This window comes from Salvelinus alpinus, chromosome 2 (assembly GCF_045679555.1).
Source record: "Salvelinus alpinus chromosome 2, SLU_Salpinus.1, whole genome shotgun sequence".
Taxonomy (NCBI): domain Eukaryota; kingdom Metazoa; phylum Chordata; class Actinopteri; order Salmoniformes; family Salmonidae; genus Salvelinus; species Salvelinus alpinus.
Window position 1 is genome coordinate 3356759 of NC_092087.1, and position 26728 is coordinate 3383486.

The window sequence follows — 26728 nt, forward strand, 5'->3', positions numbered from 1 at the left end:
GCCATCCAGGACCTCTATACCAGGTGGTGGTGCGGACAGCCCAGTACATCACTGGGTCTGAGCTCCCTGCCATCCGGGACCTCTATACCAGGTGGTGGTGAGGACAGCCCAGTACATCACTGGGTCCGAGCCCCCTGCCATCCAGGACCTCTATACCAGGTGGTGGTGAGGACAGCCCAGTACATCACTGGGTCCGAGCCCCCTGCCATCCAGGACCTCTATACCAGGTGGTGGTGAGGACAGCCCAGTACATCACTGGGTCCGAGCTCCCTGCCATCCGGGACCTCTATACCAGGTGGTGGTGAGGACAGCCCAGTACATCACTGGGTCCGAGCTCCCTGCCATCCAGGACCTTTATACCAGGTGGTGGTGCGGACAGCCCAGTACATCACTGGGTCCGAGCTCCCTGCCATCCAGGACCTCTATACCAGGTGGTGGTGCGGACAGCCCGGTACATCACTGGGTCCGAGCTCCCTGCCATCCAGGACCTCTATACCAGGTGGTGGTGAGGACAGCCCGGTACATCACTGGGTCCGAGCTCCCTGCCATCCAGGACCTCTATACCAGGTGGTGGTGAGGACAGCCCAGTACATCACTGGGTCCGAGCTCCCTGCCATCCAGGACCTCTATACCAGGTGGTGGTGAGGACAGCCCGGTACATCACTGGGTCCGAGCCCCCTGCCATCCAGGACCTCTATACCAGGTGGTGGTGAGGACAGCCCAGTACATCACTGGGTCCGAGCTCCCTGCCATCCGGGACCTCTATACCAGGTGGTGGTGAGGACAGCCCAGTACATCACTGGGTCCGAGCCCCCTGCCATCCAGGACCTCTATACCAGGTGGTGGTGAGGACAGCCCGGTACATCACTGGGTCCGAGCTCCCTGCCATCCAGGACCTCTATACCAGGTGGTGGTGCGGACAGCCCAGTACATCACTGGGTCCGAGCTCCCTGCCATCCAGGACCTCTATACCAGGTGGTGGTGAGGACAGCCCAGTACATCACTGGGTCCGAGCTCCCTGCCATCCGGGACCTCTATACCAGGTGGTGGTGAGGACAGCCCAGTACATCACTGGGTCCGAGCCCCCTGCCATCCAGGACCTCTATACCAGGTGGTGGTGAGGACAGCCCGGTACATCACTGGGTCCGAGCTCCCTGCCATCCAGGACCTCTATACCAGGTGGTGGTGCGGACAGCCCGGTACATCACTGGGTCCGAGCTCCCTGCCATCCAGGACCTCTATACCAGGTGGTGGTGAGGACAGCCCGGTACATCACTGGGTCCGAGCTCCCTGCCATCCAGGACCTCTATACCAGGTGGTGGTGAGGACAGCCCTGTACATCACTGGGTCCGAGCTCCCTGCCATCCAGGACCTCTATACCAGGTGGTGGTGAGGACAGCCCGGTACATCACTGGGTCCGAGCTCCCTGCCATCCAGGACCTCTATACCAGGTGGTGGTGAGGACAGCCCAGTACATCACTGGGTCCGAGCTCCCTGCCATCCGGGACCTCTATATATCAGGCGGTGTGAATGGAAGGTTCCGGATAATCGTTAGACTCCAGCCACCCAAGCCACAGACTGTTCTCAATGCTCTATCATACTTACAAAGCATGTAGAGGTCTGTCATTTTTATCATAGGTACACATCAACTGTGAGAGACGGAATCTAAAACAAAAATCCCGAAAATCACATTGTATGATTTTTAAGTAATTCATTTGCATTACAAAAAACTGAAACCTGGAAAAAACAAAATGGAGAATTCCCAGAATGTATAGGGCTCTTGGGATGTTCAAGAGGGTGCAACCTTCAGAGAAAGTATAGACAGAAATGTGTAGTACTATATTATTGTCTATTTGTGTCTTGTTGCTTGATGTATGAAATATTGTAATGGACAATAACATTTTCTATTCCATTTTTTTTTTTTTTTTTACAGCCTGTAGTCTCGTCCTCTTCGTCCCAGGACCGTTCCCACGGCAACCTGCGTCGCCGGGCAACCTACCCCCCCGGCCCCAACTCCCACTACACCTTCCAGGAAGTGCCCTCTCTAAGCTCTGCCCCTAGTCTATACACCTTCCCTGCGTCCGCTGCTCTAGCCTCTGCCTCCCAGCTCCTGGTGCGTGGCCACCCGTCCACCTATGCCCCACCCACCGTCCCTTGCGGTACCTCGGGATTGGCCCGGAGGGATGCAGGAACCAGGAAGGAGTCTTCGGTGGGAGTGGTGATGGGTCTTCCTGCAGTTTATCAACACCAGTTTACTGCTGGATCCCTTAGTGTCACGCCACGTGCTGAGACCTACAGCGCATACCAGCTCAGCCCTCGACGGCTGGGACAGTACCCCTACTTATGATGAGAGATGATACTGGATGTAGAGAGGGGGATGGGCACGGGTGGGAGCGCTGATGAGTAGGACTATGGCCCCCCTCACACCGACGTATTCACACACACACTGAAGAGGCAGTAAGTCCCACGGCTTCACCATGTGGATGAATCTGGGCGAGGTTGGAAAGGAGACAGGAAGGGGTAACAAATTAACATTTGCAATACTGCATTTGATGTACTGTTAAGCAGTACAAACTGGTTTAACTTTCCCACCTATTTTAGTACATTTTTTAAAAACACTCTGGATATTATTATTTAATATTGTACTGTTATTTTTTTCCCAGCAGGGGGAAAAAAAGTGTAAATGTTTTGTTTAATCCCTGTTTTAATTGGATGCAGAATGAGTTATTGTGGTGATAGACCAGATATATTATGTATTGTTAATGAAAAAAGGCTTTTATGTTTTAAAAGGATGCTAGTCTCGTTCTCTAGTGGTGTAGTCAGTCAGCTGAAACATACAGAACACTGCAGATGGAAACACAGGTTTCTATACCGTACATATAACATGTATGGCTCTCGCATGCCTCTGTATTCTACATGGCAGAAATGTATGGTGTATAACAGATATGCTGGTCATTGTGCATTCTGTAACGTTAGTCTCCTGAATAGGCCCTCGCTGTTGTTTCCTTACATTAGGAGATCCTAGAAAGGACCTGGCTAGAGAGATGCTAGCTAACCTAAAGAAGACCTAAAGGTGGTCATTGTCTGTAGCACGGCACGCTAGAGAGATGCTAGCTATTAGCTAACCTAAAGGTGGTCATTGTCTGTAGCACGGCACGCTAGAGAGATGCTAGCTATTAGCGAACCTAAAGGTGGTCATTGTTTATAGCACGGCACGCTAGAGAGATGCTAGCTATTAGCGAACCTAAAGGTGGTCATTGTCTGTAGCACGGCACGCTAGAGAGATGCTAGCTATTAGCTAACCTAAAGGTGGTCATTGTCTGTAGCACGGCACGCTAGAGAGATGCTAGCTATTAGCGAACCTAAAGGTGGTCATTGTTTATAGCACGGCACGCTAGAGAGATGCTAGCTATTAGCGAACCTAAAGGTGGTCATTGTTTATAGCACGGCACGCTAGAGAGATGCTAGCTATTAGCGAACCTAAAGGTGGTCATTGTTTATAGCACGGCACGCTAGAGAGATGCTAGCTATTAGCGAACCTAAAGGTGGTCATTGGTTATAGCACGGCACGCTAGAGAGATGCTAGCTATTAGCGAACCTAAAGGTGGTCATTGTTTATAGCACGGCACGCTAGAGAGATGCTAGCTATTAGCGAACCTAAAGGTGGTCATTGTTTATAGCACGGCACGCTAGAGAGATGCTAGCTATTAGCGAACCTAAAGGTGGTCATTGTTTATAGCACGGCACGCTAGAGAGATGCTAGCTATTAGCTAACCTAAAGGTGGTCATTGTCTGTAGCACGGCACGCTAGAGAGATGCTAGCTATTAGCTAACCTAAAGGTGGTCATTGTCTGTAGCACGGCACGCTAGAGAGATGCTAGCTATTAGCGAACCTAAAGGTGGTCATTGTTTGTAGCACGGCACGCTAGAGAGATGCTAGCTATTAGCTAACCTAAAGGTGGTCATTGTCTGTAGCACGGCACGCTAGAGAGATGCTAGCTATTAGCTAACCTAAAGGTGGTCATTGTTTATAGCACGGCACGCTAGAGAGATGCTAGCTATTAGCGAACCTAAAGGTGGTCATTGTTTGTAGCACGGCACGCTAGAGAGATGCTAGCTATTAGCTAACCTAAAGGTGGTCATTGTTTATAGCACGGCACGCTAGAGAGATGCTAGCTATTAGCTAACCTAAAGGTGGTCATTGTCTGTAGCACGGCAAGCTAGAGAGATGCTAGCTATTAGCTAACCTAAAGGTGGTCATTGTTTATAGCACGGCACGCTAGAGAGATGCTAGCTATTAGCGAACCTAAAGGTGGTCATTGTTTGTAGCACGGCACGCTAGAGAGATGCTAGCTATTAGCTAACCTAAAGGTGGTCATTGTTTATAGCACGGCACGCTAGAGAGATGCTAGCTATTAGCTAACCTAAAGGTGGTCATTGTCTGTAGCACGGCACGCTAGAGAGATGCTAGCTATTAGCTAACCTAAAGGTGGTCATTGTTTATAGCACGGCACGCTAGAGAGATGCTAGCTATTAGCTAACCGAAACAAGTTCTAAAGGTGATCCTAGTATATTTTAGCATGGCAGACTTGCTCGAGATGTTAGCTATTAGCTAACCCAGGTATGGGCAACTGGCGGTCATGCAGCCCGCTGCCTCCCTTTTGTAGGCCTGCGGACCAATTTCACCGACAAGACAAAAAGGAACTCAGTTGGGGTCTCAACTTACTGTTGAGTTAAAATAATACCTTTACTTACCAGTTTTCTTTATTGTGAGTTTGTTTAAATTATGTTTTGTCGATAATGTGAGCTGTCGGGGGAGAGAGAGATTGTTGTTCAACTCATGAGTCTGCTGTACATGTATGTAGTCAATTCTGTCACAGCCTGGTAACGATGTAATCTATTCTGCCACAGCCTGGTAACGATGTAATCTATTCTGTCACAGCCTGGTAACGATGTAATCTATTCTGTCACAGCCTGGTAACGATGTAATCTATTCTGTCACAGCCTGGTAACGATGTAGTCTATTCTGCCACAGCCTGGTAACGATGTAGTCTATTCTGCCACAGCCTGGTAACGATGTAGTCTATTCTGTCACAGCCTGGTAACGATGTAGTCTATTCTGCCACAGCCTGGTAACGATGTAGTCTATTCTGCCACAGCCTGGTAACGATGTAGTCTATTCTGTCACAGCCTGGTAAAGACACTATAATCTTCACACCACCATAGCTGGGTTCAAACACTATTTGAAATCTTTCAAATACTTTTAAAGGGTTTGCACTTGTATGACTTTTTCTATTGGTTCCGTTGCAACAAGGCCCAGTCAATTAAGCACAGTTTTAAATTATTTCAAATAGTATTTAGGCATAGCTCACTCTGGGAGTTTTTATGTTTTTTCTGACTGATTGCAGAATGTATTTATGAGGCTGAAAGATAAGTCACAGCCAGAAACGACTTTAGAAACTCAATTAATTTGCAAACAGGACTTTTATGGGAAACGATTTGGTTCATTTGGTTCTCCTCTGTTTTAAAGTGCACAATGTATTTAGTAATCAAGTTATTAGTGAGGAGAATGTCAACCCAAATCAATCCACAACAACACAACCACTGTTTTCAAATAAATGAACCATACGTCCTCATGTCTTTACTCTTTATTCTAAAGAATTCTAACCGATCATGTTGAATGTCCGCTATTTTCAAACCACTGCTACTTTTATCTGATTCATCTTAAAAACTCTAAAGTCTGTGATTCGAAAAACAACAAATGTCCAACCGCCACTTGATAATATCAAATTCAGTATAGAGCCTGTTGGGCTGTGGAGTCTGGCCGTTGGGCTGGGGAGTCTGGCCGTTGGGCTGGGGAGTCTGGCCTGTTGGGCTGTGGAGTCTGGCCGTTGGGCTGGGGAGTCTGGCCGTCGGGCTGGGGAGTCTGGCCGTCGGGCTGTGGACGCCACGGGGCTCTTCACCCATGCTGAATAGCCTGAAGTCACAGGGCTCTTCTCCCACGCTGAATAGCCTGAAGTCACAGGGCTCTTCTCCCACGCTGAATAGCCTGAAGCCAAGGGGCTCTTCTCCCACGCTGAATAGCCTGAAGTCACAGGGCTCTTCTCCCACGCTGAATAGCCTGAAGTCACAGGGCTCTTCTCCCATGCTGAATAGCCTGAAGCCAAGGGGCTCTTCTCCCACGCTGAATAGCCTGAAGTCACAGGGCTCTTCTCCCACGCTGAATAGCCTGAAGCCAAGGGGCTCTTCTCCCACGCTGAATAGCCTGAAGTCACGGGGCTCTTCTCCCACGCTGAATAGCCTGAAGTCACAGGGCTCTTCTCCCACGCTGAATAGCCTGAAGCCACGGGGATCTTCTCCCACGCTGAATAGCCTGAAGCCACGGGGCTCTTCTCCCACGCTGAATAGCCCGAAGTCACAGGGTCTTCTCCCACGCTGAACAGCCTGAAGTCACAGGGCTCTTCTCCCACGCTCTATTTCCCTACCTGGGAGCATTGCGATCCATAGGTCTGGATTTTTGACCTGGTTACAACACAGCAGCTTTTCGGGATGCTCTGTTTTCTCTGTACAGCTAAAAAACTAAAAGTTTCCACCAATATCCAGCAACTTCACACAGCAATAGAAGAGGAATGGGACAACATTCCACAGGCCACAATCAACAGCCTGATCAACTCTATGTGAAGGAGATGTGTCACGCTGCATCAGGCATGTGGTGGTCACACCAGATATTGACTGGTTTTCTGATCCACGACCCTATTTTTTTTTTTTAGGTATCTGTGACCAAAAGAGGCATATCTGTATTCCCAGTCATGTGAAATCCATAGATTAGGGCCTAATGAATTTATTTAAATTGACTGATTTCCATATATGATCTGTAACTCAGTAAAATATTTGAAATTGTTACGTGATGCATTTATATTTTTGTTCAGTGTAAACTGGTCTTGATTGGTAGTTTCATAGGGCAGCGCACAATTGGCCCAGCATCATCTGGGTTTGGCACATGTAGGCTGTCATTGTAAATAAGAATTTGTTCTTAACTGACTTGCCTAGTTAAATAATGGTTACATTTAAAATAAAATATAAAAGTGACTGCTCAGGTTTAAAAAAAAATTTAAACAAGGTTTTTATTTTATTTTTATTATCCAACCACAGGAGCCAGACGACTCAAATCAGAGAGAACATAATTTAACAACAGAAGATCAATAGTACAAAAAATAACTGGATTAAGTTATCACAAGCACATACAGGTATCTGCCAAAATTATGGAAACACCAACATTAAGTGTCTTTAAAAAAAACAAAGCTCCTGGGTCTATGATATATTAATCTGGCCCTACTCATATCTGCTAGCAATACACTGAACAATGAATATTACTCCTGTACATACATATGAATTGACCTGCTAATGTACACTTATATACAAAAATATCATGGTTTTGTCTCACATGGGGTGATGGTCGGATTCGTGTTTATCGTCGAAGGAATGAGCGTTACACCGAGGCCTGTACTCTGGAGCGGGATCGAGGTGGAGGGTGACAGCATCATTGGACTGAGTTTATTGTCATTGCAGGAAATCTCAACGCTGTGGGTTTACAGGGAAGACCATGTGGTGCCTTTCCTGCAGGCTCATCCTGACATGACCCTGACCAGTCACTTTTTATTTTAAATTGTGTGCGTGTGTGTTCTTTAGAATAAGAAAAATGGCTTGAATAAGTAAAGGTTTTTATAAACTGTGCCGGAGCGGATTTAGCTACAACACGTTTATTTAGAAACTAATGATTCAAAAAAGGCAACCGGAAGTTGCGAGCTTCACCACCCAGCACTGTCGCTAGGTGGCAACAGCGCTTCGTGAAATTATCCGAGCGCAACTGTCAGTGTCCAAACATTTGGAATTTTTTACATCATTTCTTGGGTTACAAACTGATTCACAATTGTAAAGCATTAGCTACTGGTTGCCAACTTTCACTTAAGCCACATAAAACATTTTCTAGATAGCTAGTGGTAGCGCAGTAATGTTATGAGGGTGATGATGATGGTCGATTTTACGGGCTGACATTATTATTGGGTTGAGTTGTGGTGTTAGACGGGAGAGGGACACATATATTGTTGGCTAAATTGAAGAACCCAAATTAGCTAGCTATTGTGCTAACCCAGGGGGAAACAACAATGCCAGAAGCGAACTGGCTTCTAACTAGCTAGCCAAGCGAATGTTAGCTAGCTAGTACAGTAAATGACCTAGTTAACGTGTGTTTACTCCGACATTTAGCTACGCTATCGTAGCTAGCTAACGTTAGCTAAGGGTTAACCAGAGTACCGTTAGCTAGCTAACTAACAGTTAGCTGGAGACTTGGTCTCAGGTTGCAAGTACATTCTATCTAGCTACATTAACGTTAGTTACCTAGATCTAGCTAAAGTTAGTTATCGTTAGCTTGCTAGTCTAGCGTCTAGTTAAACTGCAGCAACACAGGCTACACGTTAGCTGCTAGGTAATTTTATTTCAGGAACGACAACTTCATTCAGGGGTCTGTCTTGTTTGCCTTCCTATCTGGGATTTCACCGATTTGCTTCCATCTGTTAAACTGAGGATTCACAAAACCTGGTAAGTAAACAACGTTTGCTAACGTTGGTTTTAATGTGTAACTAACTAGCTGTGAAGCTTGCATTGCCATAAACGTTGGTTTGCTAGCTATCTGGCTGAGCTAATCTAAAATATTGGTTTATTAACATACATATTTTGGTAACAAGGCTAGCTAGCTATGTGACTAACGTTGTTTAGTTATCTAGCTAACGTCAGATCCACGAACAATGGTATCAGCTAGCAACTTACAATCTAAAGATATTTGCAATGTTTGGTTGTTGTTACTGCAATGTCTGTGATGGCTAGCTAATGTTAGCTTAATTATAAACATGAACCGTGATTGTTATAACGTTAGCTAACTATAGACGGCAGTAACGTTAAATAGCTAACTGCTCTTGTCATGTCCAGTATCTGTTCTCTAGTATCATCAGTGTTATACAGTGGCCCGTCATACTCTGCCCTTGAAAATGACTGGCAAGTCAGCTGGACCTCTGCCTGAACATGGATTCATATGTTCCGTTGTTTACTTACTTGCTCCTCTTACATTTTAATGAGAGAGAAAGACAATAGCAGCATTAGTGTCATTAGGAACTCTTGTAAACTGGCAGGCGAGGCTGACTGACAGACATCCAGAGAATTCCCATCCCCTCTGCCCATGTCAGCACCTCCAGGCTTCAAGCCTCTAGCCCACCCAGCCCTCTCTCAACATCACCACAGACCTAGGGTTGTTGCCTGCCACCCCGCTGGGCCGTGCCTCATCAATTAACATTCGTGTCACCTGTCGAATGTGTCTTTTTCCATGCAGAGCCACTTTCCAAATACAAAAAAAATGGTATTGGTCACATACACATGGTTAGCAGATGTTATTGCGAGTGTAGCGAAATGCTTCTAGACCTGACTGTGCAGCAGTATCCCCCTTCTGGGTGACCTCCCTTGTGTACTGAAGCTGACAGTGGTATAGAAATGGTCGTGTAGCCTAGTGGTTAGGGGCGGCAGGTAACCTAGTTGGGCCAGTAACCAAAAGGTTGCTGGATCGAATCCCAGAGCTGACAAGGTAAAAATCTGTCTTTCTACACCTGAACAAGGCAGTTAACCCACTGTTCCCCGGTAGGTCGTCATTGTAAATAAGAAGTTGTTCCTAACTGACTTGCCTAGTTAAATAAAGGGTAAATGGTAACTAAAGGCTGCCTCTCCATGCCTCTTGGTCCTAGGCTTTTGGATAGTTAAAAGGCCAGAGGACCTGAGGGACATACTGGGCACAGAACTTAAAAGCATGTCTGACATGTATTGGATAATCAATAGAATAATCCTAAAGTTAATTACAAATCTCACAAGCAGCCAGTGCAGAAACCTTAAAACCGGTTTAATGTGTGCTCTCTGTCTGGTCTTTGTAGGTACCCATGTGTGTTTTGCAGTTGACCAATGGCTTTCTTGGGTAGACCAGACATGAGAGCATTACAGTAGTCAAGCCTGTTTGTAATAAAAGCATGGATGAGTCTCTCTCTGTATCAGCCTGATAGAGAAACGGCCACACACACACCTTGGCAATAATCCCCAGGTAATCCCCAATACTGTATCCATTTTAAATAATTTCAGTTGAAACATGCAATGATTCCCTTCATTTATTAGGATATCTGTGGTAGTAGTGAACACATGCCTGCTGTAATGCTGTGCTAGTGAGATTAAGATTAATTAGCCACTTTATTGGACATTTGCACACAAGGCCCAACCTGAATTTTGACTTCCTCCTTTAACCCAACCCCTCTGAAAGACACATACATCTATAGGTTGTGGAGGGGAGAGGGGGGGGGGGGGGGTGTTGTTGTGGGTGGTTTAGTGCCTAGAATTTGATACCAGCAACCCTCCGGTTCCAGCTCATTTCCCACAATATTTTTTCCCCTTCGGACTCGGGATTCGAACTGGCAACCCTTCAGTTGCTGTCTCTCCTCTCTAACTGCTAGGCTACCTGCCGCCCAGATGGCAGCATAAATATGAATTAGTCAGAAAGTGTGCGATGAAACTCTATTGTAGTTGCTCTAACTGTCGATGGGAAGACACACACACACAGAGGCTTGGAAATAAAGTCACTAGCAGTTTGTGGGGAAGACTACAGGATTGTGGTGTAGTTGCTTAGGAGGGCTCATTGCACAAATCAGAAGCTTTTTCTCGTCCAGTCTCCCGACTCTGCATATTCTGGAATGGCTTACCACGAGTCAACACGACCAATGTAGGCACATTATGGATCCCTCCCAAATGGCACCCTATTCCCTATGTAGTGCACTACTTTCAACCAGGGCCCATAAGGAGTAGGGTGCCTCTAATAACTCTAACTTTATCCTTGTCTTCCCACATGAGTGCTGTTGTTTTGCCAGTGCACAGTAACATCATGGATGCTTCCCAAATGGCACCCTATGTCCTATGTAGTGCACTACTTTAGATCAGAGCTCCATTTGGGACGAAGCCGTTGAAGACAGACTGACTGGTCAAGCAGAAGCAGGGTGAAGACAGACTGACTGGTCAAACAGAAGCAGGGTGAAGACAGACTGACTGGTCAAGCAGAAGCAGGGTGAAGACAGACTGACTGGTCAAGCAGAAGCAGGGTGAAGACAGACTGACTGGTCAAGCAGAAGCAGGGTGAAGACAGACTGACTGGTCAAGCAGAAGCAGGGTGAAGACAGACTGACTGGTCAAGCGGAAGCAGGGTGAAGACAGACTGACTGGTCAAGCGGAAGCAGGGTGAAGACAGACTGACTGGTCAAGCGGAAGCAGTGTGAAGACAGACTGACTGGTCAAGCAGAAGCAGGGTGAAGACAGACTGACTGGTCAAGCGGAAGCAGGGTGAAGACTTACTGACTGGTCAAGCGGAAGCAGGGCGAAGACAGACTGACTGGTCAAGCGGAAGCAGGGTGAAGACAGACTGACTGGTCAAGCGGAAGCAGGGTGAAGACAGACTGACTGGTCAAGCGGAAGCAGGGTGAAGACAGACTGACTGGTCAAGCGGAAGCAGGGCGAAGACAGACTGACTGGTCAAGCGGAAGCAGGGCGAAGACAGACTGACTTGTCAAGCAGAAGCAATGTTTGAGCCATGGTGTTTTTATATGGGCTGGAAAACCACCATGATAGCTGAAGAGATGCTGTTGGTGCCTTTCAATCACACACACACACACACACACACACACACACACACACACACACACACACACACACACACACACACACACACACACACAGACACAGACACAGACACAGAGACAGACACAGAGACAGACAGACAGACAGAGAGCTCTGTTTGCTGTGGTGGTTAAGGTCAGGGCCTGTCAGTTATCTGATTTATCAGTTCTGGTTGGCTGTTTCTGTGGCTGTTTATCAGGGCTGGCTGCGGAGCCTAAAATTAACTTTATGGGACACCAGACACTGTAGCTAATCTACCAGCCACTCAGATGTTTTCCCGCTAACATTACACCAACAAACACAAGAAATGGACGAACATGCTTTGTAGTATTTCTAAAACATAGGTGTATAACTAGTAAGAAGTAATATGCTGTATTGTTTCATTACATTTTTTTTGTGACCTGAGTCTTATAACAAAAATATCACAGATGAGACGATCTTTAAGGGCAGGAGGTTACCATGGTAATGCGAGATGGAGAGTCTGGCTAGATGTTCTGTTGTTTGTCGCACCATTCTTGGTAAACCCTTTGACACTGTTGTTTGTAAAAAGCCCAGGAAGCCGGACGTTTCTGAGATACTGGAACCGGCGATCATACCACGCTCGGTCACTTAGGTCACAGTTAACCCACTGTTCCTAGGCTGTCATTGTAAATAATAATTTGTTCTTAACTGACTTGCCTAGTTAAATAATGGTAAAATAAAACAATTCTAAATTAGCCGTGAGGGCGGGTGGGTGTGCAGTCCCTGAGGAGTCTTCTGTTGTTAGATTAGATGTTACATTGGAGCAGCATGCCGGGTGAGCAAAGTTGATGCATTTGTATAATTTCATAAAACAGAGGACCAGTCTGAGTAGGCTTTTACAAGTTTACTGTCACGCAGCCTCTGAGTACCAGAGAGGACAAATAGAGCACAGCACAGTGACTTGCATGCTTGCAGCTTTACAGGAAATACCAATTTTACCAGCACTACTGTTTTTCCTTGTGTGATTAAAATTATATATTTTTTGCACAGATTTGATATAATTTCACAAACTGTTGCGGGCTGTTTTAAACTAATCCAGGGTTGCTAATTATTGGTTTGATAAACAACGTTGTTCAGTCACGTTACCTAGCTAAAAACCTGCTAACCTAACAATAGGTCTAGGCTAATTTGATTTGATTTGATTAGATAGGTCTAGGCAAATTTGATTGGCCCAGGAAGAAAGGAAAAGGGTCTGCTTCTCATGAGGTGTGTTTCAAAGGTAGGATTCATATGGGTGTGATTCATATGGGTGTGATTCAAATAGATGTGTTTCAAAGGTAGGATTCATATAGGTGTGATTCATATGTGTGTGATTCATATGGGTGTGATTCATATAAGCCTTAATGGAAGATTAAACTATATCAATGGTAGGATTCATATAGGTCTGATTCAAATAGGTGTGATTCAGATGTGGAGGTCCTGGTCTGGCATGGTTACATGTGGTCAGCGGTTGTGAGGCCAGTTGGACATATTGCCAACATCTCTAAAACACCATTGGTGGCGGCTTATGGTAGAGAAATTAACATTAAATTCTCTGGCAACAGCTCTGGTGGACATTACTGCAGTCAGTATGCCATTTGCACGCTCTCTCAACTTAAGACATCTGTTGCATTGTTGTGTGACAAAAACTGCACATTTTTGTGGCCTTTTATTGTCCCCAGCACAAGGTGCACCTGTGTAATGATCACGCTGTTTAATCAGCTTCTTGATATGCCACACCTGTCAGGTGGATGGAGTATCTTTAGAACTGAGAAATGCTGACGAACAGGTATGTAAACAAATTTGTGCACAAAATTTGAAGTTTTTGTGCGTAAGGAACATTTTATGGGATGGTTTATTTCAGCTCAAGAAACAATGTTGCATTAGATTTTATATATATACTATACAAAAATATATTTCTGGAGCTCCTTCAATTCAGTTTTGTACCTACCATGTTTTAAGTTGGGAGCAGTGTGTGTGTGTGCTTGTGGGAGAGAGTGATGTGTGTGTGCTTTGAGGGAGGGAGAGTGTGTGGGTCTGTTTACTGAAGAGTTTAAGTTTTTTATACAGTGTTTTCACCTTACTGCCACAATGACTTGCAGATCATCATGCTTGTACAGTACATTCCTTCCTCCCTTTCCTCCATCTAAATCACAGGTAGGCCTTTGCAAATATGAGCAAATCAGACATTCTATGGAGTATTATAATATACAGTGTGAAGTTGTGTTCAGTAATGGTGGGAATATCAGTGACCAGTGTGAAGTTGTATTCTGTAATAGTGTGAATATCAGTGACCAGTGTGAAGTTGTATTCAGTAATAGTGTGAATATCAGTGACCAGTGTGAAGTTGTATTCAGTAATGGTGTGAATATCAGTGACCAGTGTGAAGTTGTATTCAGTAATGGTGTGAATATCAGTGACCAGTGTGAAGTTGTATTCTGTAATAGTGTGAATATCAGTGACCAGTGTGAAGTTGTATTCTGTAATAGTGTGAATATCAGTGACCAGTGTGAAGTTGTATTCAGTAATGGTGTGAATATCAGTGACCAGTGTGAAGTTGTGTTCAGTAATAGTGTGAATATCAGTGACCAGTGTGAAGTTGTATTCAGTAATAGTGTGAATATCAGTGACCAGTGTGAAGTTGTATTCAGTAATAGTGTGAATATCAGTGACCAGTGTGAAGTTGTATTCAGTAATAGTGTGAATATCAGTGACCAGTGTGAAGTTGTATTTAGTAATGGTGTGAATATCAGTGACCAGTGTGAAGTTGTATTCAGTAATGGTGTGAATATCAGTGACCAGTGTGAAGTTGTATTCAGTAATAGTGTGAATGTCAGTGACCAGTGTGAAGTTGTATTCAGTAGCCCAACGCTCCAACCACTAGGGTACCTGCCGCCCGTTTGAATAGTCAAGTAATCGTGCCCAACCCTAGTCAGTGTGAATGGCGTTAGCCTGGATTCACACTTTGTCCCCTAATTCCTAGATGGCCATCAGTTATGATTAGCTCAATGTCCAGTCGGCAGCAGATCGGTCAGGTGATAATTGTGGAGTATGGTGGTGACGGAGAAGTCTAATATCCCCCCAGCCCTGTCCTGGGTCTGTCCTGGGTCTGTCCCTTGGTCTGTCCCTTGGTCTGTCCCTGTGTCTGTCCTGGGTCTGTCCTGGGTCTGTCCCTGGGTCTGTCCCTGGGTCTGTCCCTGGGTCTGTCCCTGGGTCTGTCCCTGTGTCTGTCCCTGTGTCTGTCCCTGGGTCTGTCCCTGGGTCTGTCCCTGGGTCTGTCCCTGTGTCTGTCCCTGTGTCTGTCCCTGGGTCTGTCCCTGTGTCTGTCCCTGGCCCTGGGTCTGTCCCTGTCCCTGGGTCTGGCCCTGTGTCTGGCCCTGAGTCTGTACATGGGTCTGTCCCTGTCCCTGGGTCTGTCCCTGGGTCTGTCCCTGGGTCTGTACATGGGTCTGTCCCTGTCCCTGGCCTGGCTGCAAACAGGACTGTCGCCACACTAAAGAGGCTTAGAGGGTTCACGTCTCTTGAAATCCCTCTCTGGAATACTATAGTAATTACGACAGTAATATCTGCAGAACCACGTTCAGACCCCAGTCCTTCCTACCTACAGGTTATTGAAAATGTGCTCATTTGACTATTTCTCCAGCAGGGTTCCTCAGAGAAATCCTCCACTTCTATGTCAAAGATAATAAAACAAAAACATTACAGAAAGTACTACAATCTGCAAAAACCCTCCATTAATTAATATAGTAGTATGTACAGCAGTTTTATTTTACTACATTATTTATACTATAGTCAACTGTAAATACTACAGTTCATACTATAGTATTTATACTATAGGTAACTGTAAATACTACTGTGAATACTACAGTTAATACTATAGTAGTTATACTATAGTTAACTGTAAATACTACAGTGAATACTACAGTTAATACTATAGTAGTTATACTATAGTTAGCTGTAAATACTACTGTGAATACTACAGTTAATACTATAGTAGTTATACTATAGTTAACTGTAAATACTACAGTGAATACTACAGTTAATACTATAGTAGTTATACTATAGTTGACTGTAAATACTACAGTGAATACTACAGTTAATACTATAGTATTAATACTACCGTTAACTGTAAATGCTACAGTATTGACTGGTGTTTTTGCACACTTTAGTCCGCAAAAACACGGGTGAATACTAAAGTATTTATACCATAGTATACTATACCATTTTCTTTTTTAATGTGGGTTGGAGTGTTGGAGTGTTGGAATTTACTGGAGGTAGACTGAAACCGGCTGTACAGGAAGGAAGACAGTTTGTTATGTCACAGAAATACAAGGCTTTAATCCCTCCCCCTTTTGAACGCGGAGCATTGGATGGTCTGTTAAACTGAGTGCCACTCAGTGTCCTATAGGACTAAGAGTATGGACTACCACAGCACGGCACGGCTAGTGCTGTACTGACAGAAGAGGGGTGAAAACGGCTTATTCTCACTGCTGGATGCTACTGTACTTCTCTGGTCATAAGAGCTGGGACTTGTCAGACGAGGATGCCACCATGATCAGGTTGAGAGACTGTTTTATTATATGTGTACAGATGTAGGATCTTAATTGGACCTATATTGTCAAAGCAACACTTTTTAAAGTTTAGTCCATGAAGTTGCTTGATCAATGGTTAGGCTATTAGCTGGCCAAAAGTAGACTACGTGAAAAGTGCTGTTAATATAACTGTGTGTTTTCTGTGAATGTATGTAAATCACACAGCTCATTTGCATTTCCTGCGGCGTAGGAAAATTCTCAGCGAAATGTTTTATGTTGACATTTGAGTCAGTTAGCAGACGCTCTTATCTAGATCATCTTACAGGAGCAATTCGGTTTAAATGCCTTGCTCAAGGGCACATCGACAGTCGGCTCTAGGATTCTCAAACCAGTGACATTTTGGTTACTGGCCCAACGCTCTTAACTGCTAGGCTTCCTGCCCCCCCCCCCCCAACAAAAGTAATCAAATTAAGATCCTACATCTGTAGCTACTTCAGTCGTGTCTTTTCGTTTCTGGTCTAGATAATGTTAATGCTCAATTGAGCAGCAGAGTGGTGTGAATTTCTGCTTCTCTAAAAATAACTTTGTAGCTTTGTGATGTTTGGGATGGACTCTGAGGTCGTAGATTTGCTTGGATCCTCTTAATTGTAGGCTAGGGTATATTTCATATCCATTGCTCCGACACCGATCGTCGTGTTATGCAGTTTTTATTCTAATATATTCGGGCAAAGCAGTGTCAGATCCTCATGGTTATTATGGACAGATATTGTGAGATATTAGAGTCATGGACAGTCTATGAAGAAACAATAACGTGAATGTGTTCTGGGCAGATGTTCTTTCAGTAGCCTGCTATTTCGATATGGGGTCGTTCCATTTCATTTCAATCACTTTTTTTGACCGCACCCATATTTGATTTGAACAAAACCTCTCTGGGATAGGGGGCAGTTTTTTCACGTCCGGATGAAAAGCACCCATATTTGATTTGAACAAAACTTTCCATACATATTTTCCCATGGTAGACGTGGTCAAAGTTACTTTTTGGACCTGAATGCCAAAATATTCAAGAGATAAGAGGTGCTCAAATGTTGACCCATTTTGCCTCCCCCACATACCATGGAGACATCCATGTCTTCATCACTGGAAAATATTAACAGTTGAGATTGATATCATTTAAAAATATTCTCCGGTACTTTTTGTATACTTTTTAGCCAGTACTTCTGAAAGTAGAGTTCACGAGCCAAAAGTGGTCTCTGAAAAGTGGGTACTCTGTCATGTGTGCAGAGACAGTATGTGCACCACTCTGTTGTGTGTGCCTCTTGCTAGCTGTCACTCAAATGGCGAGGGGATGAAGCGCATTGGCTGGAACTCGGATTGCCTCGGGGTTGGTCCAAGTGGGAGGAAAATATAGGGAAAATGGCACCTGACAGCTTCCAGTAAACGGTCGCTTTTAAACTAGAGATTTCGTGGGTAATTGAGGTAAAATTGTATTTCTGCTCATAGATTATGCATGTATAAACTACACCTTGACAAATCCAGCCCAAAACGGGAGGTCAAAAAAATACTAGTCGCCGAAGTTCCAGAGAATGTCTTTAAAAGCTTACAAACAGAATGTTTTGAAACATCCTAGGTCCAAGAGGCTTCTAAACAGCTTCTACCTCCAAGCCATAAGACTCCTGAACACCTAATCAAATGGCTACCCAGACTATTTGCATTGCCCCCCCCCCCCCCCCTCTTTTACACCGCTGCTACTCTCTGTTGTTATCATCTACGCATAGTAACTCTAACCTACATCTACATATTACCTCAATTACCTCGACTAACAGGTGCCTCCGCACATTGACTCTGTACCGGTATCCCCCTGTATATAGTTTCGCTATTGTTATTTTTCTGCTGCTATTTAATTACTTGTTACTTTTCATTCTTATTCGTATTTCATATATATATATTAAATGACATTGTTGGTTAGGGGCTCATAAGTAAGCATTTCACTGTAAGGTTGTATTTGGCGCATGTGACTAATACAATACAATTTGATTTATATTTTTTATTTTATGTACGCTACCGTACAAAAGTTTGGGTTCACTTAGAAATGTCCTTGTTTTTGAAAGAAAAGCAACAAAAAAATTGTCCATTTAAAATAACATAAAATGTATCAGAAATACAGTGTAGGCATTGATAATGTTGTAAATGACTATTGTAGATGGAAACAGCAGATTTTTTGTGTGGAATATCTACATAGGCGTACAGAGGGCCATTATCAGCAACCATCACTCCTGTGTTCCAATGGCACTTTGTGTTAGCTAATCCAAGTTTATAATTTTAAAGGCTAATTGATCATTAGAAAACCCTTTTGCAATTATGTTAGTTCAGCTGAAAATGGTTGTTTCTGATTTAAAGAAGCAATAAAACTGTCCTTTAGACTAGTTGAGTATCTGGAGCATCAGCATTCGTGGGTTCGATTACAGGCTTAAAATGGCCAGAAACAAAGACCTTTCTTCTGAAACTTGTCAGTCTATTCTTGTTCTGAGAAATGAAGGCTATTCCATGCGAGAAATTGCCAAGAAACTGAAGATCTTGTACAACGCTGTGTACTACTCCCTTCACAGAACAGCGCAAACTGGCTCTAACCAGAATAGAAAGATGAGTGGGAGGCCCTGGTGCACTACTGAGCAAGAGGACAAGTACATTAGAGTGTCTAGTTTGAGAAACAGACGCCTCACAAGTCCTCAACTGGCAGCTTCCTTAAATAGTACCCACAAAACACCTGTCTCAACGTCAACAGTGAAGAGGTGACTCCGGGATGCTGGCCTTCTAGGCAGAGTTCCTCTGTCCAGTGTCTTTGCTTTGCCAGTCAAAAGTTTGGACACACTTACTCATTCAAGGGTTTTTCTCAATTTTTACCAATTCTCTACATTGTAGAATAATAGTGAAGACATCAAAACTATGAAATAACACATGTAATCATGTAGTAAGCAACATTTTTTTACAAAGTAGCCACCCTTTTCCTTGATGACAGCTTTGCACGCACTTGGCCTTCCCTCAACCAGTTTCATGAGGTAGTCACCTGGAATGCATTTCAATTAATAGGTGTGCCTTGTTAATAGTTCGTTTGTGGAATTCCTTTCCGTCATGTGTTTGAGCCAATCAGTTGTGTTGTGACAAGGTAAGAGTGGTATACAGAAGATAGCCCTATTTGGTTCATTAACGTTTCCATCCTCAGAAATTGCAGCCCAAATAAATGCTTCAGAGTTCAAGTAACACACACACACACACACACACACACACACACACACACACACACACACACACACACACACACACACACACACACACACACACACACACACACACACACACACACACACACACACACACACACACATCTCAACATCAACTGTTCAGAGGAGACTGCGTTCTGAGGGCAAAAGGGGGTACAACTCAATTTTAGGAAAGTGTTCCTAATGTTTTGTACACTCAGTGTACATACACCGTATAAATCATGTACACGCACACAGAGAGAAATCAGCTCAGACCTCCAACTGCAGCAGATTTGAATTTAGAATGGAAAATGAATGTTAATGCGAGAAAAAAAATTGTGCATTGAACCGAATCTCATCGATTTTTTTTATTTCTTCCCCCCTCTAATGAAACCAAATCACAGCGAATTGTTTCTAACTCAATGTATCGTTCCTGTATCGTATTAGAGGCCATGTATCTTAGATACGTATCCAATCGCCTTGGAAGAGAATGATGTATATCTCTAACGTCTATGATTGGTTCAGGTATGGTCCCGTTGTCTATGATTGGTTCAGGTATAGTCCGGTCGTCTATGATTTGTTCAGGTTTGGTCTGGTCCGGCCTGCTACTCAGGCCCAGAAGCTAGGATATGCATATTATTAGTAGATTTGGATAGAAAACACTCTGACGTTTCTAAAACTGAATAATGTCTGTGAGTATAACAGAACTGATTTGGCAGGCGAAACCCTGAGCACAATCCATCCAGGGAATTTCTTTTTTGAGGTCAATCTGTTTTACATTAGTTTCCTATGGCAAGCCCGTTTTTAATGGAAATATGCTTGCAGTTCCTATGGCTTCCACCAGATGTCAACAGTCTTTAGAAAATGGTTGATGTTTTTCCTTTGAGTAGTGAAGAAGTAGCCCTTTCCTTTCTAAGTGGATAACCAAGTGTACTCTTTTGTTTGGGGCGCGTAACCTGAAGCTCGCTCCCCTTTCATTTTATCCTCTATTGAACACAGTTTATCCCGTCTTAAATTTGATTGAATATTTACATTTTAAAATACTTAAAGTTGGATTTGGAAAGTTGTTTGAAATGTTTGGACAAAGTTTACAGGTAACTTATTAGATATTTTGTACTCATGCTGGGCGAGTTGGAACCTGTGTTTTTCTGAATTAAACGCGCCAAATTAATGGACATTTTGGGGATATAACAATGGAATTAATCGAACAAAAGGACCATCAGGGAAGCAATGATGTAATTCCGTTTCCGCAGTTGTTACCGGGTGTAAATCCACTTCATTTACTGTAGTTCAATAACCAAAAGAGAGAGAGATGTTTTTTTAAATTCAATGTGTCATGTCATAGTTGACGTCCCTTTAAAAAAAAAAAAAAAATGGGAGGGGGGGAAAGTTTTTTGGGGAAAATGTCACAAAAAAATGTTTTGGTATTTTGGTATTTTCCCGGTACTTTGCAACCCTACCCACTCACCCAAGTTCCCAGCTGAGGTTGGAGCATACATCATTGACTTGGAGTCATTGGTTATGTCCCACATGCCACTATATTCCCTCTTTAGTGCACTACTTTGGACCAGGGAATAGGGTGCCATTTGAAGCTCAAGTAGAGACAAAGTGCACTCGCTGCATCCAAAGAGTAGGTCATTTTCAATATCATCCTGGCACTTTTAGTTTAGTTTGACTTAAAGCTAGATTTATGCTGATGACCCCCCCCCCCCCCCCCCCGCTCTCTCTGATATAATTCCTTTGGTATAACTAGTTATTAGCCAGCTTGGGGAAAGTAGGTTTTAACCTCTTTCGACTCTGAACTGTAGGAGCACGCTGCCATAGAGAGACATAAATGCTTTCCTCCCAGTGCAACCATCTGTTGATCACCAAAGACTGTACCTGTAGCCTTTTCACACTGAGATAAATCTAACAGCTACTCAAAAAGCATTGAGCTATTTTTGAAATTGCCATTAATTTCCACCCATGCCTTAATTGCACGCTGTATCTCATATTGACCTGTTAGTCAATATCTCTCTCAGGGGGAATGTGATTTTTAGCCTAGCAGACTAGATGTCAGCCATGGTGGCCAGTGGGCAGCACAGAGTGATTATCATTGTGATGTGGGTCGGACCACTTTTTTAAATTTCTATGGTGGAAAGGCTGTGAACTTTTGACGTAAGAATCGGTCATTGTGTCGTAAGGTTGCACTGTATCCTTTATGATCGTTTGTAGCTCGGTTGGTGCTTGCAACACCAGGATAGTGGGTGCGATGACCAGAAGTTCATGTACGTAAAATGTATGCATGCATGACGGTAAATTGCTATGAATGAAAGTGTCCGGGAAAATGGCATATATTATATGATATCTGTCTACATGTGTCTATGGTTAGAATACAGAAGCATTTGGAGTAGGGTTGCAACATTACAGACAATTCTAGAAACCTGGCAAGTTTCTGGATGGTACAACTTTAATTTGGAGACTCGCGTGGTGTTCCTGGAAGTCATTGGTTGTTCTACGGATCAACCCGTGGTCCTTGGCGTGGCCTGGTGTGGACATCCTGGCCCGGCCTGCTCTGCTCTCTAGTAGGCTGATAGAAATAGCCTCTAATCTGGACCAGGATGTTACTGCAGTACATAGAGTTGGATAGAGAGCGCACCTGGAACAAAGCCTGTTTTAGAATGGGCAGTAACATTTTTGAAGGCTTTATTAACCATTTTTAAGTCGTCAACTCGGTGGGATTATTTACAAACTGTCCAATACACTCAGAAGAAGAACAAAAATAAGAAACGGACTACTTTTAAGATAGTTTAATGGTTCTTTTAAAGAAGGCACCATTGCAAGGATCGGAGTTGTCGTCTTTCCATATCTATGTTCCAGTCTAATGTCGTGGATCCTCAGCCTTCCGGTCCCGTTGATGATGTAAGTGCTTAGTTTAGAGCTCCACAAATCTCATTTGCGAATGCCTAGCAGCCACAACCCACATCCTGGATCCAACTGCATCGGATGGAAAATCTGAAAATGCACAGCAAGCAGAGATTACAGCTGTTTGTGGTGGACGAATGGAAGCCTTCGGTCTCCCATTTCTTTTCATGTTGTCGTAGGTGTTGGTTTGGCTGTAACAATGCTTTCCAAACCCCCTCTTGACTTAAATTGACACACATCAGATGTGTTAATATGAACGCGTAAGAGTCTAATCCCTGTCTAAGCTTGGGTAGAGAGGGGTTTCTACTAAGCTAAATGGAATTGCTTTAAGGTCGTACCTAGGGTCATTTTGATATTTGATTTGGAATACGAAGAACCCTTGAAGTAAATAAAAAACAAAATGTATGAAAACATTATTTGATGTTTTTTTTTTTGTGTAGCAGATCTGTTAATGTTACGTCACTGAGTCAGTACCGCAGATCTGTTAATGTTACGTCACTGAGTCAGTACCGCAGATCTGTTAATGTTACGTCACTGAGTCAGTACCGCAGATCTGTTAATGTTACGTCACTGAGTCAGTACTGCAGATCTGTTAATGTTACGTCACTGAGTCAGTACTGCAGATCTGTTAATGTTACGTCACTGAGTCAGTACTGCAGATCTGTTAATGTTACGTCACTGAGTCAGTACTGCAGATCTGTTAATGTTACGTCACTGAGTCAGTACTGCAGATCTGTTAATGTTACGTCACTGAGTCAGTACTGCAGATCTGTTAATGTTACGTCACTGAGTCAGTACTGCAGATCTGTTAATGTTACGTCACTGAGTCAGTACTGCAGATCTGTTAATGTTACGTCACTGAGTCAGTACTGCAGATCTGTTAATGTTACGTCACTGAGTCAGTACTGCAGATCTGTTAATGTTACGTCACTGAGTCAGTACTGCAGATCTGTTAATGTTACGTCACTGAGTCAGTACCGCAGATCTGTTAATGTTACGTCACTGAGTCAGTACTGCAGACCTGTTAATGTTACGTCACTGAGTCAGTACTGCAGATCTGTTAATGTTACGTCACTGAGTCAGTACTGCAGATCTGTTAATGTTACGTCACTGAGTCAGTACTGCAGATCTGTTAATGTTACGTCACTGAGTCAGTACTGCAGATCTGTTAATGTTACGTCACTGAGTCAGTACTGCAGATCTGTTAATGTTACGTCACTGAGTCAGTACTGCAGATCTGTTAATGTTACGTCACTGAGTCAGTACTGCAGATCTGTTAATGTTACGTCACTGAGTCAGTACTGCAGATCTGTTAATGTTACGTCACTGAGTCAGTACTGCAGATCTGTTAATGTTACGTCACTGAGTCAGTACTGCAGATCTGTTAATGTTACGTCACTGAGTCAGTACTGCAGATCTGTTAATGTTACGTCACTGAGTCAGTACTGCAGATCTGTTAATGTTACGTCACTGAGTCAGTACTGCAGATCTGTTAATGTTACGTCACTGAGTCAGTACTGCAGATCTGTTAATGTTACGTCACTGAGTCAGTACTGCAGATCTGTTAATGTTACGTCACTGAGTCAGTACTGCAGATCTGTTAATGTTACGTCACTGAGTCAGTACCGCAGATCTGTTAATGTTACGTCACTGAGTCAGTACCGCAGATCTGTTAATGTTACGTCACTGAGTCAGTACCGCAGATCTGTTAATGTTACGTCACTGAGTCAGTACCGCAGATCTGTTAATGTTACGTCACTGAGTCAGTACTGCAGATCTGTTAATGTTACGTCACTGAGTCAGTACTGCAGATCTGTTAATGTTACGTCACTGAGTCAGTACTGCAGATCTGTTAATGTTACGTCACTGAGTCAGTACTGCAGATCTGTTAATGTTACGTCACTGAGTCAGTACTGCAGATCTGTTAATGTTACGTCACTGAGTCAGTACTGCAGATCTGTTAATGTTACGTCACTGAGTCAGTACCGCAGATCTGTTAATGTTACGTCACTGAGTCAGTACTGCAGATCTGTTAATGTTACGTCACTGAGTCAGTACTGCAGATCTGTTAATGTTACGTCACTGAGTCAGTACTGCAGATCTGTTAATGTTACGTCACTGAGTCAGTACCGCAGATCTGTTAATGTTACGTCACTGAGTCAGTACTGCAGATCTGTTAATGTTACGTCACTGAGTCAGTACTGCAGATCTGTTAATGTTACGTCACTGAGTCAGTACTGCAGATCTGTTAATGTTACGTCACTGAGTCAGTACTGCAGATCTGTTAATGTTACGTCACTGAGTCAGTACTGCAGATCTGTTAATGTTACGTCACTGAGTCAGTACTGCAGATCTGTTAATGTTACGTCACTGAGTCAGTACTGCAGATCTGTTAATGTTACGTCACTGAGTCAGTACTGCAGATCTGTTAATGTTACGTCACTGAGTCAGTACTGCAGATCTGTTAATGTTACGTCACTGAGTCAGTACTGCAGATCTGTTAATGTTACGTCACTGAGTCAGTACTGCAGATCTGTTAATGTTACGTCACTGAGTCAGTACTGCAGATCTGTTAATGTTACGTCACTGAGTCAGTACTGCAGATCTGTTAATGTTACGTCACTGAGTCAGTACTGCAGATCTGTTAATGTTACGTCACTGAGTCAGTACTGCAGATCTGTTAATGTTACGTCACTGAGTCAGTACTGCAGATCTGTTAATGTTACGTCACTGAGTCAGTACTGCAGATCTGTTAATGTTACGTCACTGAGTCAGTACTGCAGATCTGTTAATGTTACGTCACTGAGTCAGTACTGCAGATCTGTTAATGTTACGTCACTGAGTCAGTACTGCAGATCTGTTAATGTTACGTCACTGAGTCAGTACTGCAGATCTGTTAATGTTACGTCACTGAGTCAGTACTGCAGATCTGTTAATGTTACGTCACTGAGTCAGTACCGCAGATCTGTTAATGTTACGTCACTGAGTCAGTACTGCAGACCTGTTAATGTTACGTCACTGAGTCAGTACTGCAGATCTGTTAATGTTACGTCACTGAGTCAGTACTGCAGATCTGTTAATGTTACGTCACTGAGTCAGTACTGCAGATCTGTTAATGTTACGTCACTGAGTCAGTACTGCAGATCTGTTAATGTTACGTCACTGAGTCAGTACTGCAGATCTGTTAATGTTACGTCACTGAGTCAGTACTGCAGATCTGTTAATGTTACGTCACTGAGTCAGTACTGCAGATCTGTTAATGTTACGTCACTGAGTCAGTACTGCAGATCTGTTAATGTTACGTCACTGAGTCAGTACTGCAGATCTGTTAATGTTACGTCACTGAGTCAGTACTGCAGATCTGTTAATGTTACGTCACTGAGTCAGTACTGCAGATCTGTTAATGTTACGTCACTGAGTCAGTACTGCAGATCTGTTAATGTTACGTCACTGAGTCAGTACTGCAGATCTGTTAATGTTACGTCACTGAGTCAGTACTGCAGATCTGTTAATGTTACGTCACTGAGTCAGTACTGCAGATCTGTTAATGTTACGTCACTGAGTCAGTACCGCAGATCTGTTAATGTTACGTCACTGAGTCAGTACCGCAGATCTGTTAATGTTACGTCACTGAGTCAGTACCGCAGATCTGTTAATGTTACGTCACTGAGTCAGTACCGCAGATCTGTTAATGTTACGTCACTGAGTCAGTACCGCAGATCTGTTAATGTTACGTCACTGAGTCAGTACCGCAGATCTGTTAATGTTACGTCACTGAGTCAGTACTGCAGATCTGTTAATGTTACGTCACTGAGTCAGTACTGCAGATCTGTTAATGTTACGTCACTGAGTCAGTACTGCAGATCTGTTAATGTTACGTCACTGAGTCAGTACTGCAGATCTGTTAATGTTACGTCACTGAGTCAGTACTGCAGATCTGTTAATGTTACGTCACTGAGTCAGTACCGCAGATCTGTTAATGTTACGTCACTGAGTCAGTACCGCAGATCTGTTAATGTTACGTCACTGAGTCAGTACTGCAGATCTGTTAATGTTACGTCACTGAGTCAGTACTGCAGATCTGTTAATGTTACGTCACTGAGTCAGTACCGCAGATCTTTAATGTTACGTCACTGAGTCAGTACCGCAGATCTGTTAATGTTACGTCACTGAGTCAGTACTGCAGATCTGTTAATGTTACGTCACTGAGTCAGTACTGCAGATCTGTTAATGTTACGTCACTGAGTCAGTACTGCAGATCTGTTAATGTTACGTCACTGAGTCAGT

The 26728-nt window shown here is 43.7% G+C and overlaps 2 protein-coding genes across 7 annotated transcripts in view; both read left to right on the plus strand.

The window, feature by feature from the left end:
* Window positions 1–5636, plus strand: part of LOC139552967 (homeodomain-interacting protein kinase 1-like) — a 40107-nt gene extending 34471 nt beyond the window's left edge. For 4 of the 5 annotated variants that reach the window (XM_071365014.1, XM_071365015.1, XM_071365017.1 and 1 more), the window contains one exon: window positions 1934–5636. In XM_071365014.1, the coding sequence (XP_071221115.1) occupies window positions 1934–2347 (414 nt within the window). In that variant the 3' untranslated portion in view covers window positions 2348–5636. The remainder of the gene's footprint in view (window positions 1–1933) is intronic. The other variant, XM_071365018.1, reaches the window with a different exon arrangement.
* Window positions 5637–7868: 2232 nt separating this feature from the next.
* The window catches only part of LOC139553023 (inositol hexakisphosphate kinase 1-like), a 198914-nt gene continuing 180054 nt past the window's right edge, over window positions 7869–26728 (plus strand). Inside the window, exon 1 of one of the 2 annotated variants that reach the window (XM_071365020.1) lies at window positions 7869–8598. The gene's annotated coding sequence lies outside the window, so the exon portion shown is untranslated. Of the gene's footprint in view, window positions 8599–16151; window positions 16308–26728 lie in introns of those variants that run through there. The other variant, XM_071365025.1, reaches the window with a different exon arrangement.